At 31.2% G+C, this 17,121-nt stretch overlaps 1 protein-coding gene across 1 annotated transcript; it reads left to right on the top strand.

Annotated features, from left to right (window-relative positions):
- The first annotated feature begins 2,156 nt into the window (after positions 1–2,156).
- On the top strand, positions 2,157–17,121 carry LOC106466815 (prostaglandin E synthase 3-like). The gene is made up of 8 exons (XM_013927115.2): positions 2,157–2,295; positions 6,125–6,241; positions 10,199–10,268; positions 11,354–11,452; positions 12,285–12,371; positions 13,583–13,639; positions 14,737–14,764; positions 16,865–17,121. Exons 1-8 carry the CDS (start codon positions 2,261–2,263, stop codon positions 16,882–16,884), a joined length of 513 nt encoding a protein of 170 aa, XP_013782569.1. The 5' UTR covers positions 2,157–2,260; the 3' UTR covers positions 16,885–17,121.

Raw genomic sequence — 17,121 nt, 5'->3', positions numbered from 1 at the left:
GCGATCATTCTCAAGTACACATGTTTTAACGGTAAAGAAGGTTTTAGTGTGTAAATCAACAATCTAACGATGTATTTAAATTTTAGAACTGATAGTAGTTACTTATACATGTGCATATCAATCCGCGTGAATTGACGGATTATTTATTTATGACTGAACAGAAAAACAAACATAAAATGAATAAATATAAAAATGTGGAATATTTTATGCATAAAAATTTGCATAAGATTAGGAATTTCTGGGGAATTAACTATCAAAGACACACACATATATATATAGAAAGAGATGTGTCTGGGTATTTGTTAATTGTGGGATTGTTTGATTTTACCGTTAAAACTTGTGTACTTAATTAAGAATGGTTGCATATCAGTGATCGAATCGTCGTTTTTTTTGTTTTTTTTCCCCATTAAAATGTTTTGCGCATGCGCACAGATTTATTATTATTTTGTTTTCTTTAATAGAACGTTTGTGAAGAGTGAAAAGCTTTGAAGGAATATCGGGTTTCAATGCAAACAACTTATTACTCCCAATCCCTTTTTTTGGGGGGGGGTCTTTGGGGTTTTTATCTGCGCGTCCTTATTGAACTTTCCTGAAGTAAAAGAATAGTCGTAAACTTTGATTAAGTGTAATTGTAAGCGACTTACTTCAGATGGAGTAAAACAAGCTTTGATAACATTCTACCATTCAGATCGTATGCTTTATTTTAAAAACGCTCTACACATGTGCTTATGGGGTTTCAAGGTGATTCTATATCTCAAACTTATTAGCTTATTTTACTTCATCACTGTGCCAGATGTTGTGTTTTTACTTCAAACAACACAATTCTTAGAAAAAAAAAAAGCATGCTATATTATTATTCACAAGCATGGACGCCCGCAGGAAGGGGCAAGGGGGGGGGAATCACTTGAACCCCCTTGATTTTCAAAAAGAAAAAAATTACTAGATATGTAAAATTATTCTTCTATGTTATTGGAAAATCATAAGGTATTTGTATTTCGAATTCATATTTGTTTTCAAACTTGAGTTACTTGACCCCCCTAATTTTTTTCTGCGGGCGCCCTTGTTCACAAGGGTATCTACAGTTAGGGGCGAATTAAGGTGAGGCTATTGGGGCTGTAGCCCTAGACCCGGGCTCAAAAAAGGCCCGTTAAGGGTTTTTTTTTTGTTTTTTAAGTCTTTAGTCGCAATCATAATAGGCCAGGTAAAAAAATTTAGTCCCAGTCCAAAACGGGAACCTGTGAAAAGGCCACGGTCTCCGAAATGAGACGTGAAAACAAAATTACTCCATATTTGAAACTATGGAAGTTTATATGCTATTCATCATGTTATTGTTAATGTAGAATTAAAAGATCAATGTCCTGTGATTAATAATTTTTATACTGAATTGTAATACAGATAATTATGTAACCACATATAATCAACATGGCAATATTCAAAGACTCTTTTAGGGTGAGTACAATAATTTGATTTATTATCATACTTTTTGATATTTTGGTATTTAACCACTGTCTAACCAATTTGATGATCTTATTAAAAGAAAGAATAAAACAAGCTTACTAAATAGATTTGTACAAGATTATAAGGATGTTTTATTTCTTCGTAATCCAGGTTGTAAGCACTTACTTTAGGTAAAGTAGTTAATGTAATAATTATAGCCAGTGAACTTCAGGCTACTTGTGAACTATGACGTTCGTAACTGACTGTTTGAATCATCCAAATTTCCGCACACTATAAGTTGTGTACAGATCAAGAGAGAGTAGTACATAACATCACTTAGAATTGAGAAGATTGTGTTCGAAGGGCTGCTTTGTTTAGGAAACAATAATTTTGATGAGTCAATGTTGTTAGAGTCTTATTGAAGATGTAAAAAATATGATACTTAAAAATTAAATTGGAGAACGAACTTGCAAACTTAAATTACAATTTCTCATCCAACGAGCAACTTGGTCAGCGACTGAGTTCATACACATACATACGTGTATATACATACACACACACACACTGTTAGAGATTGTTTTAATTGGTGTAAAATATAAATCTAGGGTAAAGTATAGAAAAGTTTAATAGCATTACCTTAATAATATTTTTACTGAAATATAATGTTATCTGTAACTGATCTTAATACAACATTATATCTAAGTGTTAAAAAATTTCAACTTATCAGCGGGACTGTTCTATTATTGTTGCACATGCTTAGCAACATCATACAGCTTTTTTGTGAAAAGAAATTAGGCCTAGATTACATCACACGTTCTAAGAAATGTCTACTTGCTTAAATGCTAACAATCAAAATGAGTAAGTTGAAATTCATTTCATAAGCTTTTGTATCAAATCATAAGGTAACACGTATTTTGTGAGTGGGATATAGTGAAGTGATTTATCTATAATCAGTTGTTATCAGCGTTACTTGTGCTGAGTGTTACTCACTTACTCAAGTTACCGTTAGTGTTACTTCAAGTTCAAACTTGTCAGTTATTACTAAAATAAGTAAAAATAAAATACTATAAGTATTGCTAATAGTAATAGTATTTCTATTATTAGTATTAGGCACTGCGTTAAGTTAGTGTAAAGATAACAATAAAAAGGCCTAGTAAAATAATGTAATGTTATTAGTCATGAGCGATTAGTAATTTTAATTGTTACTAGACCACCGTGACCCGTTGGGTCACCCAACTATTCAGAGTTTATGAAGAATTCAAGCTAATTTCAATATTGCACCGAAATGAAGGTTTATTTTGAGATAATTTAATTAAATATTTCAATCCATTCGTGTGTTGTTTTTTTTATATAAAATAGTTAGCACAAAGGATCACTTATAAAGTGTAATAGACTTAAAATAAGACCTAAAACTCGAGCGCTTTCGAATAGTTGACTATTCTTCTTCAGGAGAACAAAGGGTGTCAATAACACATTCATGTTATTCATATTTCAAGAAAAGATATTTGCTTGTTGATCGGGAGGAAAAGGAAAGACCTTTCATTTTTCAAAGAATATGGAAACATTGACATGGAAATAGATTTGAAGGAAGAAGTTTCGTAAAGAGCGCGAATGGTAGTGTGATGTAAAATTACGCATGCTAGAAATTTTCATGAAAGTGACCCGAAAAACGGCGCTAGTCATGAGTGATTAGTAATTTTAATTGCTATTATTGATTTATATTAAACTCACATTCACAACTAAACTTAAAAGGAAGCATTCAGAATAAGAATTTTCTAGCATGAGCAATAGGTTATCAGCCCTAGTAGTAGTACTGGAACTAGTACTAGTAGTAGTATTACTGTTAGTAGAACAGCATTAGCAGTACCCAAAATACATTGATGTTTAAATGCAAATTATTATTACATTTATACTATATTAATAATGCAATTACTGTTTATTTTAAACTAAGCATAGACTATAATTGGGAAACTTTATATAGTTAGGGAAACTGAAACCTCTCTAGGTCTAAGCTAAGTAATTATATATAATAAAACAGAAATTAGTACTACAAGTAATATTACTGTCATAATAATTTATAAAAATGAAGGCATGGTAAGAGCTTAAACTGGTAGAAGTTTTAATCAGCATACATTTCTTACCAGTTTTTCATATTGTAAGGTACAAGTTAGATTTTTGCTTGTACATATGCAAATAGTTTATGGATGTTAACAGTATAGTCTTAATGAATTAAGGCTGAGGTTTTATATTTACCATTTGGACATTCACCTACCTAGTGACTTTGCTTTCAGTTTCACAGATATCAGTATGTGGCATCCTCATCACATTGCTATTAGAGGATATGCTTTCTTACTATGAATAAGTGTGATATTTGTTATCATTTTATAGCCTTTTAAATGAGTTATAATATGGGTAAAAATAGTTAATAGGTTTGTCTTTCTTAAACACTATATCTATTTGAGAAGAAATCATGAGCTTAATATGTTAGATGGTCAAATGGCAACCAACTACCAAGCTTCATCTGACCCCTTAAGATTGAAAGGTTTCCTTGGTTAAAATTTAAGAGATCATTTATTGCACATTTTAAAGAGGCAAACTATATTTATATATTACTTGCATTATTTATTAAATAGATCTAAATGTGTCAGAAGTGTTGGAACCAGAGTGCTTTAGCACCCCTACTGTTACATATTTGATTTATATAGCAATTGTAAATTATATTATTATTATGTTAATTTTCTGTGGGGGGAGCATGCCCCCCCCCCCATAAATAAAACATAGATTGAGCTACCTTTCAATTTCTCATTGTATAATCTGCATGCCTAGCCAAGTACACCCACTTTGCAACTTCTTCCTGCACCGTTGCATGTGGTGGACATATGTATGTCATGGAAGTCGAATATAATTTTAGGGTCTTTGATTCTATGTTGTCATTTAGTAACCTGGCTACTGACTTGGATTACTAAGTTACAACCTAGCCTCCAACTAGTTTGAAGTTAGATACTCCTGTGTTGGAGAAAAAATGTGGTACAAATATATTAGATGTGTAAAATTATGGAGTTTCGTAATATAATGTCAGCTTCCAGTGATTTGATACTCCAACATCAAGTTTCTAACTTTTTTTTTTTTTACAATATAATCCAGAGACATACCTATAAATCTTCATTTTTGTAGTATAATCTTTCCACCCACATTATAATTTACTTAAACGACATTAGAAGTTGTTATAAATCTAGTGGAATCATTACTAGTTTGATACCATAATCAATGTACACAATGAGAGAGAACATGTCAACTGAATAGGATACTGGAAAATCTTCAGTCTCTAGGGTAGATGAATGTCCAAATGATTAAAATAAGAACTTAGACTTAAGAGTCTAACTGTTATGACAATGTTTTAGGTGTCATGTAACAAGTTTATCACTTTCCCACCTAAAAAAGAACCCATAAAAAAACCACATTGAATTTAGCCTTTTAGACCATAAGTCTATACCTGTTTAAAATAAGAAAATGTTTGGGGGTTTACTTTTTATGTCTTGTTAATGAGCAATAACCACAACAACAGACAGAATACTTCATAAGTTTATAACTGGAAAATACTTTTTCAAAAGAGTGAGTTCACATCTTGGCTTCCTAAGCTTAAACCTATTGTCCTATACATCTATACATTTTATTTTCACCTTTCAAACAAACTAACCATAAGCAGATTGTTCAAACTGTAACAATTTTGAACATTAGCCTCAAGTGATCTTTAATGCCAGTTTCTTCAGCTTCAGATAAAAAAAATGCTCAAAACTAAGATTGTACCAAAGGAATATTGGCCCAGTACTGATTACCAGTTAATTGGTTGCTGTTTAATCAGTGCTGACTGATTATAAATCTCTATTTATATTTATTTATTTATTAATAGTTATAAAAAAAGGTTTAGATGTTATTGTTTGTATGGCCTTAATTCCTTTAGATGTGTTAAAAATATACAGGATTCTTAGTTTTCTTTATAGGAATTTTTAATTTAAGATCAATATATGTTTGGAAACTTTTTTATTATAAAAAAACAACTAAATTACCTCTTTTATATTACACTAAAACAATTTTAAATCCAGTGGTTTGAATTTCAAAAAACACAGTTTTTATTTTATGCTAAATGAAGATATCAGAGTAGTATACCATTTGGATGCTTTCTCTAAAATCGGTTTACATTTTTAGGGAGTTTATATTTATCATTGCCAGTATTTTTTTTATAAGCATAACTACTGTTCTATAAGTTATGAATGTCTCAAGTAATACCATATGATATACGTATTTTTATGTACTCTGAAGAGCTACATTTTGTTTGTTTTAATTATTCTGTTGAGTAGAGGGGTGACTTTAACTTTTTAAACCTGTAATTTTGTGTGCATTCTGCTGGAATTCATTTCATGATTTCCTAATAATTATCATCATTCAAATTTCTTAATTTTGTGGATAATAACATGGTTTGGATTAGTTTTTAGGCAAAGAGACATAAATGTTATTGGATGCTGTCACAGTGTGATGAGTAAATCAGGATTTTTGGCCAGATGCTAGAAGCATCTGCTCAGGCTTAAGGAGTAGAATGAGTGACTTACTGTCATTGTGGATGTTCTTACCATTAAACTTTCATAACTATGTATGTTTTCTAAAATTTTTTACTTTGATTTTTTTTCAGGGTTCTTCCTCCTCCAGTGCTATGGGCTCAAAGAAAACACCTTTTATATGTCAAGATAGCTTTAGAGGACTGTAAAAATCCAACAATTAAACTAGAAACTGATAAACTTTTCTTCAGGTGGGCTCTTTTATACACTTATGCAATGTTATGATACAGAAATTTTTTTTTCTAATAAATATATTCGTTTATCATGAACCATGATAGTGGTTCATAATAGGGATTGCAAAGAATTGAACAAAACCTTAATAGAACGTTTGGGGGAAAAGCACCTTAAACAGTAAAGATTGAGTTCAAACAACACTTTAAAACCTTTACTATTGACTGCTAAGGCTGTATACATATACAAATGCACAAAAAAAACACACATATTAGACTTACAATCAAAGGAAAATCCACCTAAAATGTCACGTTTGTAATTCTTCTTCATATTTTCTTGCCAGCCTACAACAAAAATGGCTTGGTATATTGCACCCAAATCTTTTGTATAATACTAAATAAGGTACTGTGAAGATTGTAGGGGTATTGAAAAGTCAATTTGTTTTTCTTATATTTTACATAAGCTAAAAAATATAATTCTAGTGTAAATGACGTTGTCATTACCTCTTGAAGTTAGCTTTCTTACAGAAATAATAGATAAACATTAGATAACTATAACATGTAGATACTCAATGCTTTGTACACAATACAATCAGAGCCTTTAGGGAGCCAACCCCTATATTATATATGAAGTGAAGGACTAAAAAAAATCAATATTAAATTTTATTACACACATTCATAGAATACTTACTTTACAATACACAAAGGTTTATTTAAAGCAATGTTTTATATGAAAAGGTTCCTTTTCTACTAGCAAAATTGTTTTTGTAGTGGGGTTGTGTCCTAGCCTAGGCATATATTTGTTCATTGCTATGCAGTACATGTGGAGAATTTAGTTACAGAGAAACTATAAATGCTCACTGTATTCTCAAACAAATCTCCATGACAATTTCCAGCTGCAGCTTAATGTTTTACGTCTCAAACTAATGCGATCAAATAGTTAATAGCTACAGTAAATCATCATGAACTGTATCAGTTGACTATTAGCTATGTTTATTACTATTACAATGTATAAAGTTAGTTACCACATCAAGTAATTCTTTTGCCCATAGTTGGGCATAAAAAAACCAGCAAACAAGATAAATAATAAATTTGGAATTTAAAAGCCTGCAAGTAGAGATAAAAAAAAGTAAGAAACAAGGCTAGAGATATTGTAGTCATTATTTATTCAAACTACAAATCCCTATTTTAAGGAAACAAGGTTGGAGATATTGCAGTCATTATTTACTAAACTCTTGTTCGTAGCACAATAAAAGCACTTCTACAATACAGAAAACAGTAATCATGATGAGGTATGGTCTTCCAATTCTTCATCTTCAAAGATTTATACATTCTTTCAACGTGTACACCATGTTAAGTCATCCATTTTTTTCCCAAAGTGATCAATAGTATTCTTAAGCAAGTACATAGGACTAAATTTTGTAATCTAGGACTATACATACGTTGCCAGTTTTCTCATTTTCTGTTATATTATCAAAACGTTGTGCAATTCCAAACCTGTCGGTTAACAACACATATCTTGTGCTCCATGTACGACTTCATTTTTGTCGACGTTTGTCAAGCAATTCATTATGTTTTATATCAGCATGTTCCTTAGGTTCTGATATAAAATCAAAAGGCAGCTGACGTTTTGCACAAGCACGTAATGCTTGGCGTCTTTCCAAATTATGAAACTTCAGATGCTGGGACCCGTATACCACACAGTTGCTTGCATACCAATCCTCTCTGAATACGTGCTTGTTGCAATTTTCTTTCAGGAACTCACGGGTTTTTTCATTTTGTTTGAATATACCAATGCATAGGTCCAATCATATTGTATCCACAATACAACTTACCAAATGAAAATCGTTCTTCATCACTATCACAGTAGCATAATCTACTAATGTGGCTGCTGTCATAACATCAAACATCACTGTTTTAACCAGTTTATAGAAGGACGTCGCTCCGGTAGTATAGTCATATACTCTTTCGCTATATGATCTTGTATATTCATGAATAAGGATTATATTTAATTTTTCAAGAATAATCTCTTTGGCGTCTATATTCACTTTCCGATCACCCCATAACAATAATTGGATGTTCTCTGGTACTAATATGAATTCCATGGTTACCTTAATGGCACTTTGGTTATGTCTTACAACCTGCTTTTCCTCATTTTCATTTTCAATCTTAGAACCATTGTTTGAACATTCAAAATATTGTCATACATCCTCATGAAAGGGATATTAATGTAATTCTGAATGGGAAAATTTTCATTGATTTTAACCTTAATATGTGAAACAAATCACCTCATTAGAACTTAAGGACTGACCTTCTTTATGTTGTGAGAAACAAAAAGCTATCTAGTAACAGTTGATAGTTATCAAAATGTTAATTGAAGAAAACGTTCTTTTACAAGTACTTGAATTACGGAGAAGTAACCTTTCACTACTTAGGATGTAAGGAAAGAATAGCTTTCCTTGATATTTAGTATTAGGAAGAATAGCTTTCCTTGATATTTAGTATTAGGAAGAATAGCTTTCCTTGATATTTAGTATTAGGAAGAATAGCTTTCCTTGATATTTAGTATTAGGAAGAATAGCTTTCCTTGATATTTAGTACTAGGAAGAATAGCTTTCCTTGATATTTAATATTAGAAAGAATAGCTTTCCTTGATATTTAGTACTAGGAAGAATAGCTTTCCTTGATATTTAGTATTAGAAAGAATAGCTTTCCTTGATATTTAGTATTAGGAAGAATAGCTTTCCTTGATATTTAGTACTAGGAAGAATAGCTTTCCTTGATATTTAATATTAGAAAGAATAGCTTTCCTTGATATTTAGTATTAGAAAGAATAGCTTTCCTTGATATTTAGTACTAGGAAGAATAGCTTTCCTTGATATTTAGTATTAAGAGCAGCATGTGTATTTCACTGATACCTAAGACTGATGACAATAAGGGGAGAAGTATCGTTCCCTCATATTCAGGATTATTTAGTGAATTACCTTTCACTGGTACACAGAGAAGTTTTTTTTTTCATTAGTACTTAAATTCAAGGGGGGGTATCGATTAGTCTACGTTGTTGTAATCTTCATAGATTGTAAAATACATTTACACATTTAAAAAATGTTTGAAATTAGTCGTATAGAAATGAAGACATTTTACACAGTTATATCTAGTCTTGATCTAGATTATCTGACAGTGTCTAGTTTTAAATTAATTTGGACAGTAAATTGTGTTATTTGTGTACTTAGTTTTCAAGGTAATAACAATCAAAAAGATTTTACAGAATGTTTTAACCTTTTATTTTGTTAACTGCTAAATAATTTGCTTTTGTTAAAAGTTAATGAATATACTCTGTTAAAACTTTAAACTGTAAGAATTTTGTTTTAAGGTCTTTACAAAATAACATTTGGAGATTATAGTTCAAACTGCATCTGACACTGAAAGGTTAAGGTCAACTACTTATGATAAAGTGTGACGTGTTGTAGTTATACTTTAGATTACCGGTCAATATGCACATGCTGCATTTTTTTACAGAGTGTTATGCAACATGGTATTATGTATTTGATGTCAGAGTTACCAACTATTCATTTTAACCTACACTACTGATTCAGTGACAGTTTGTGGCAGATGAGAGTAAATAAAGATTGAGTGTACAGGGATGCTGAAAAAAAAAGACTGTAGATATGTATTTTTAAGGATCTTGTACATTTTACTAAAAGCTTGTCACATTTCGTGTAGGTACACATAGTAGATCTAGAATTAGAGCCCACATTTCTTCTACAATACGGGGTCGACCTATTAGACCAACCCCATGGACATTTACTTAACCTATTTAAGTACTGTAGCAGTGGATAACATTATGACTCCATATTTGTTACTTTTTTGTGTATTTTATAAACAAATGAAGCTTCAAAATTAAGTGAAACAGATTATATTTTTTACTTTTTTTTTCTCCTGTTTTATGCTTTTTATTTTGTTTTTTTTTTCCTATAGGGGAAAAGGAGGAACAGAGAACAAAGAACAAGAAGTAGTCCTAGAATTTTTGAAGAAAATAAAACCAGAGGTAAAGTTTTACGGTATTTCAGTTTTTGGTAATTTAAAAAGTTAAAAATAGGATTTCCTTCCTTTATCATAATACTTAACTAATTTTATTCTTACTCACATTTCTTTTGAGCTTATCAGTAGCTTCTGATTGTAATCTTAATTATTAAAGATGGCAGTGTACTGTAGTTACATCATCTACGTACCAAAAACTGTTTTGAAATTCTTGAACTGACACATGCATGTTCACCCTTTGCTTACCGTAAGGACATACTTGGTGTACCCACTGTTTCTTTTCGGGGGACCATATGGGTGTACTTTGACATGTGGTTTGTAGGTTGTTTTTTTTTCTTCTATAAAATATTCAATTAACTAATCAAATATGAAATTTTCCAATTTTCTTTGGCTTCTTGGAATACAAAATGACTTATCGTGAAAGCATTAAGCTACTATTATGCACAGGTAAAATATAATAAGTGCAGCTAAACATTTGTTGATGGCTCATCTGTGATCCTGGAAATAAATTACTTGTTCTTAATAAATAAAAAAAATTAATTTCAGTCAAAAAGTATTAATGAGCATGTTACGTTGACCATTCGGTGACTGTCTGAACTTCAGCTAAAAGGCAAGGGGCCCATGCAAACCTCCTAACCATGCCTCATGGGGACTGGAGGGAACCAATAACTCCAAGAATATTGGTGAACATGTGTATAGTATACTCTTGACTTGTGTTTTTGGCTTGTTTAGTTTTTAACTTTTGCCAAAACTGTTTTTATTTTGCTGATAAACTTGTTTTTTACTATTAAAAATTTGATATTTTAATTTTATTCAAGAACTTCTACTTACACTTGAGGACTTAACTGAGACAGTTGATTGGGTCAAATATTTAAGATGAATCAAAGTTTCATGGTTTTGAATACTTGGATGTAATTAATCCATCTGTCTGTACTGTTCCTCCTCTTTATTAGCAGTGTGGTAGAGCATCACGGGCTTTGTACAGTTCAACATATATATATAGATAAAAAATATTGCTGTAATTATAATTGGTCATTACCTAATGTTTTATATGGGTGTGCTGAATCATACGAGTATCTTTTCCCCTCTAAGGAATCACGGTATGCAGTACGTGGAAGAGGAATTGAATTTATCCTTATCAAAAGTGAAGAAGGTCCATATTGGAGCAGGTTACTAAAAGATGATAAGAAGGTGATAGCAGGACTCTTTTTCTTTAGTCTTTTTAATGTTCTTGATTTTATTTTGCAATTTGTAACACCTGTTGTGATGAGACACTCCAACTTCAGTGTAGTGTTCTTATTAAAAATTATTGAATTGTTACAAATTCACTTCTTACCCCCTTTGACTGCATCTGCTTTAAACACGCATGGAATTTTGGTGAGCCGTACACTCTATACAACACACTCGCATTCAACTGCTGGAGGCAGACCATATCCCATACGGCGAAACAGCAGTCAAGTGAGTTAAAATTACATTTGAAATGTTCACTTAAAGTTTGATGCTATTATTGTAATACTTACCTATTTATTTTGAAAAGGTAATTACAAGTCTAAATTTGGTAAACAGTAAATATTAAGCTCCTTGTTCCTGAGGAAGACAGATTGTGAATGTTTTTGTAGATTTTGTTTCATTTTATAGTCTTGCTTATTCATTTTGTCTACAAAATCATTTAAACTAAAAATATGATTTCCAGAATAGCAATTTTGTGCTTTGAAAATATGCTGAATAATATAATTAATATACTGGGAAGAATTAAGGCAGCCTATTGTTTCTGTAGTAAAACCTACTGCGATACTTTTATACTTTATTTACTGTCAAAAGTTTAGTCATGGGATCGTAGAAGTTTCGTTTGCAGTGCAGGATTATTATAATATTATCAGGGAAAACATTTAGTGCGTTGTCATTTTAGATTTTAATTCATTATTTATTTTATTTATTCCTTGTTTTTTGAATTCATCTTTTTCTTGTAAATATCAAAAATTCTATATCTCTCTCTCTTTTTTTATCATTTTGTTTCCTTTAGCATCATTGGCTAAAAGTAGATTTTAACAAATGGGCGGATGAAGATGAGTCTGAGGATGAACTTAATTCAGGAACCAACTTTGAAGAGGTAATTAGCAGAGATATAAAACTTGGATTACATTTGATTTAGTTGTTACTGCAATCTTGTGTGAATCATGTTAAACATGTCTTATTATGATACTTTCTGAACTTAATAATATTTTCCATCATCAAACATGCTCACCCTTTCAGCCACGGGAACATTATAATCTGATGGTCAGTCCAATTTTTCATTGGTCAAACAGTAGCCCAAGAGTTGGTGGTGTGGACTAGCTGCCTTCCTTCTAGTTAGCTTGGATAGTCCTTGAGTAGCTTTGTGTGAATTTCCAAAATCAAATGAGCAATAATAATAATAATATTTATTCAGCATCAATTTAATAATCAGAAACATCGTTGTATGAAACTTTCTTACCACCGTGCTAGGTTTGGTGTCACAGGTTATTTTGGTTTGATCAAACTTATTAATTAAGAAATTCCAGCATTTACTTTTCTGTGTGCTCCAATGAAAATATGATGGATATTGAATTTATGGAAAAGGTTGTTCAGAGGAGGGCTGCTAGGATGACTCTGAAGATGTAAGGGCTATTTTAATTGATTTTATCTTGAGAAAAGAAGGGTAAGAGGTGATCTTATTGATCTTTACAAGATTATTCAGGGGATTAGTAGGATAAATGCATGCAATTTCTTTGTTCTATATTCTGGCTCGGCATGGCCAGGTGGTTAGGGCGCTCGACTCGCAATCTGCAGGTCGCGGGTTCGAATCCCCGGCACACCAAACATGCTCGCCCTTTCAGCTGTGGGGGCGTTATAATGTGACGGTCAATCCCACTATTCGTTGGTAAAAGAGTAGCCCAAGAGTTGGCGGTGGGTGGTGATGACTAGCTGCCTTCCCTCTAGTCTTACACTGCTAAATTAGGGATGGCTAGCGCAGATAGCCCTCGTGTAGCTTTGCACGAAATCCATAACAAACAAACAAACAAGCTATGTTCTGAAGATAATAGAATGAGAGAACACAAGTTAAAGATTTGGAAAAATATGTGCTAGACCCCAGTTAAGACAGTTTAATTTTTAACATGTTGACTGACATATAGAATGAATGGCCAGCACTTGACAGGAGCTTAAGAGGGGGAATTGATAGTCTGTTGTTGTCCATAGGCTATGTTTATTTAATGAAAAACATATAGTTATCAACTATAACATTGTCATTTAAGTGAGTATTGGTATTAGAAATTTATGTAATTTTGATCATCTTTTCTTCAGATGATGAGACAGATGGGTGGACTTGATGATAGTGGTGGTGGTGATTTATCAGCCTTGGTAAGTTTTGTCGTTAAAAAAATTTATTTAAAGATATCCGTGGCACTAATATTTAAATTTTTTTTTCAATTTCTGTGATTGATAGTCTTGGATTTTGCACTTCATTGAAGTATGAAGTACATAGTAGACTGATGATAAAAAATCATTAGACTTCTCACTCATATCTTTCGAGATCACTTTTCTGTCCATGTGACCAGTAGCAAAATGAAGTTATAAGATAACAATGAGCTTGAATTTTGTCCACTTCCACTTAAAACAAATGAACTTTTTGTTTCTTTATCATTTTAACATCTACTAAGATCGACAGAATTCAGTTTAATTTTGTCCACAATGATCTAAATCATTAAATGTCTGAATATCTTACCAGGGATTTGACAAAACATCACAGATCAGTTTTGTACTAAGGCACAATGGTGGCAACAAAAAATGTGGTATCCAAGTTATTTTTAAACTTGTAGTTACATCGTATTTTACCCAATTTAAATAAATGTGTGTTGTAGATCTTATTACCAAAGCATATTAGCATTGCCACATAAGGTTACTTTTTCACTTATGAATATTTTCAATGACAAGTTATTTTATTTCTCTAGTATATGTATATTTATGTTGAGCTACGTATTCAGAAAGTAATGTACACAAATGTTGCCTAGTTTATAGTTTGTTTACTAGAAATCCATTAAAATTGTACATGATATTAGTATTATTTAAGGGCATTTTATATTGTAGTTCTTAATGGTTTTTATTTACTATCCTTTTAACTCTGAGTTATAAAATATTCCATAAAATATTTTTGTTAACAGTTTATACAGTGCATCACATACATAGTTAGTTTTAACATCCAGTGGTTAAGATTCTATTCACTTATTCACATTGTGAACTTTTTTAAAAACATTTCCATTCAAAATGTTGAATTTTTTTTAGGCTTTATGGTAACTGTACAATAACATTTTTTATTTATGTTAAATAATCAATAAACCTGGTTTTTTTTAATGTTAGTTATACACTAAAGTTTTTTAAGGCTTCGTTGCTTACTGCCACATGTATTATTTTTTGTAACAGTGATCAATGGATTTATTGATATTATTTTTGCTTTGCAGGATAAAGAATTAGACAGTGATGATGAGGGTAAGATTTTTTTTTAAGTTTTCACATTTTTATTATTGTATTTCTATTTTCTTGTTTGAGAACAAAAAAAAATCCCCAAATAGATAAGTTATGAATTGTTAGTATAATTACAAAAATTTTATCAGGAAGATTTAGTTTCAATGAGTCAAGAACTTGTACCTTTACTTTGGAGAAAATATAGTCCCGCAATGGGTCAGCTGTAAGTTTATGGACTTACAACACTAAAATCCAGGGTTTGATTCCCCTTGGTGAACAGATTGCAGATAACTTATTGTGTAGCTTTGTGGTAAAACAGATTGGAAATCAGGCAAGAAAATATATGATACTCTTGCCAACAGCAGTGACCTCTTAAAGACTGTTGAGAATTAATTGGTATCACTAGTGCTATCAGTCTCGTAATTCTACAGCATAGTTGGCTAGGAAGTACATTAAGTATTAGCTGTAGTTTAATGGAAAATGGCTTATATTTCTATTGAACCAGATCTTGTATAAAGACTAGTCCATCCAAAACCTGTCATTTTTTATTTCTAAGTTTCTTCTCTACAAACAAGCATGGATCTTTCACATGCCTTTGGTTTAACCCTTCTAAATGTGTTCTGTTGGTGTTTGAATATAAAGTTTAATAATGACAATTTTATATTAAGTGAACTGGTGTGAGACTGCTACATTATGTAGTCATAGTTCAGTTGTTTTTACTTAAAATTTTAAAATCCAAAATAGGTGAAATTTTAACCGTCAAGTTGCTAACTTGGTTCTATGCTAGTTGCTGTTAGTGGGGACCACATTTTGCATCATGTTGGACAAGTTATGTTATAACACTCAATGTAAAGAACTGATAAAACAACTGAATGATATAATCTGTTTTCTATTTAAAATACAAAGAGAATCTCTGGAGTATTAGTGGAATTAGTTTTTTTATTGATGGTATCTTTGTTTACATTTTTCTGTGCGATTCATAACCACCAAATTCATGAACCCACAAGCATTAGCAGTTTAAAAAGCTAATGGGGATATGGATCCCTATTGGTAGTTTATGGTTCAGCTTTTAACACTGTATAAGTTATAATTTCTTTTCGTGCATAACTATAAAATTTAGCTAGTAATTTTTCTGTTTTAGTGCCCCCCCCTCCCCACTTTTGACTATGAGATTTGGTTATTATACATAGATTAAAAACTATGACTCAGACAAACAAACATTATAAAACACCAGAAATTCTCGAAATGTTGTACATATTTAAGTTATGTAAAAACCATCAGACTAATTTCAGTTTTAACATGTTCAAAGTGAAGATGTCTGTGAATTTTTATTGGTAATCCATTAAGATCATACAACAGTTTGTAATTAATTTGTATTATGAAACATGAAAGGAAACTTTGTAACGCACATTACTGTAAGTGGAAAGAAACTCTGAGACTCACGTTTAAACCCAGAACCTTTGGCTAACAAGGCCTATTGCTGTACAAGCTATTCTCTTGTCACCCATAACGTATTTTAACGACAAGTACACAAATAATATATATTTGTTACTCTTATTTTAAGTTCATATCATGAATCAATGAGAGAGAACTTTCTAACAAACATTAATGTAACTAACTTGACTTGTAACGAGTTCAAAGTGAAGATAATGTAACAGTTTTTCCAAATTTGGTACATGGTCTATATAAATAGATTTAGGTGGTATAAACTAGTAGTAAGAAAACGATTAAATCAACAACAACAAAAATTGTTGCAACTTAAACATCAGTTTGTAATATTTCCTATTATAATTTAAGTAATCTTGAAATGTTTTTACTGAAGTTACATTTTTACTTGTTGATTAATTCCAAGATATTGAATAAAATGGTTATGAAGAGAAGTATAACAGACAAAAATGTCTTTTCCCCCGCCGTTACTAAACTACCTAAACTAGTAATAATCTAAGTGAACTATATCTGAGATATGGTAAGTCCTTGTTAAAGTTTGAATATCAGTGGTTTTTAGATTTAAATGGAAATCTTCTTGACCTAAAAATATGCAGATATCGTACGTCATAGTGTTAAATACACGCCGTAATTTGTTTCCTATGAGATTGTTTTATTTTTTCTGCTTTCTTTCTTCAGATCTTCCTAACTTGGAATGAAACAAACTTAGAAAGATTCTGTAACCTGTCAATAGATGGCGCTGTCGTTACTCTGAAGTAAATTTGTATTGCATGATATGAACTGTAATCACAACCATACATTCACGATTTGTTTCAAAGTCATTTTAGGAGAGTATGTGACAGTCTTGCACCTCTGTAATTTTATTTCTCTCATTTATGACTTGTTATGATGTCTGTTTAATAAACAGTTATATTTTTATTGCGTTAAGCAATAAA

The sequence above is a fragment of the Limulus polyphemus genome, unplaced genomic scaffold (assembly GCF_000517525.1).
Source record: "Limulus polyphemus unplaced genomic scaffold, Limulus_polyphemus-2.1.2 Scaffold2387, whole genome shotgun sequence".
Lineage (NCBI taxonomy): Eukaryota > Metazoa > Arthropoda > Merostomata > Xiphosura > Limulidae > Limulus > Limulus polyphemus.
This window is presented reverse-complemented; position numbering and strand designations above follow the sequence as displayed.

What these genes read in the sequence shown, in the direction of transcription:
- LOC106466815 (XM_013927115.2), top strand. Translation starts at nt 2,261, where the DNA reads ATGTCTACTTGCTTAAATGCTAACAATCAAAATGA. An exon ending in ACTGATAAACTTTTCTTCAG is followed by an intron (nt 6,242 to 10,198) that starts GTGGGCTCTTTT and finishes TTTTTCCTATAG; the next exon opens with GGGAAAAGGAGGAACAGAGA. An exon ending in ATTAGACAGTGATGATGAGG is followed by an intron (nt 14,765 to 16,864) that starts GTAAGATTTTTT and finishes TTCTTTCTTCAG; the next exon opens with ATCTTCCTAACTTGGAATGA.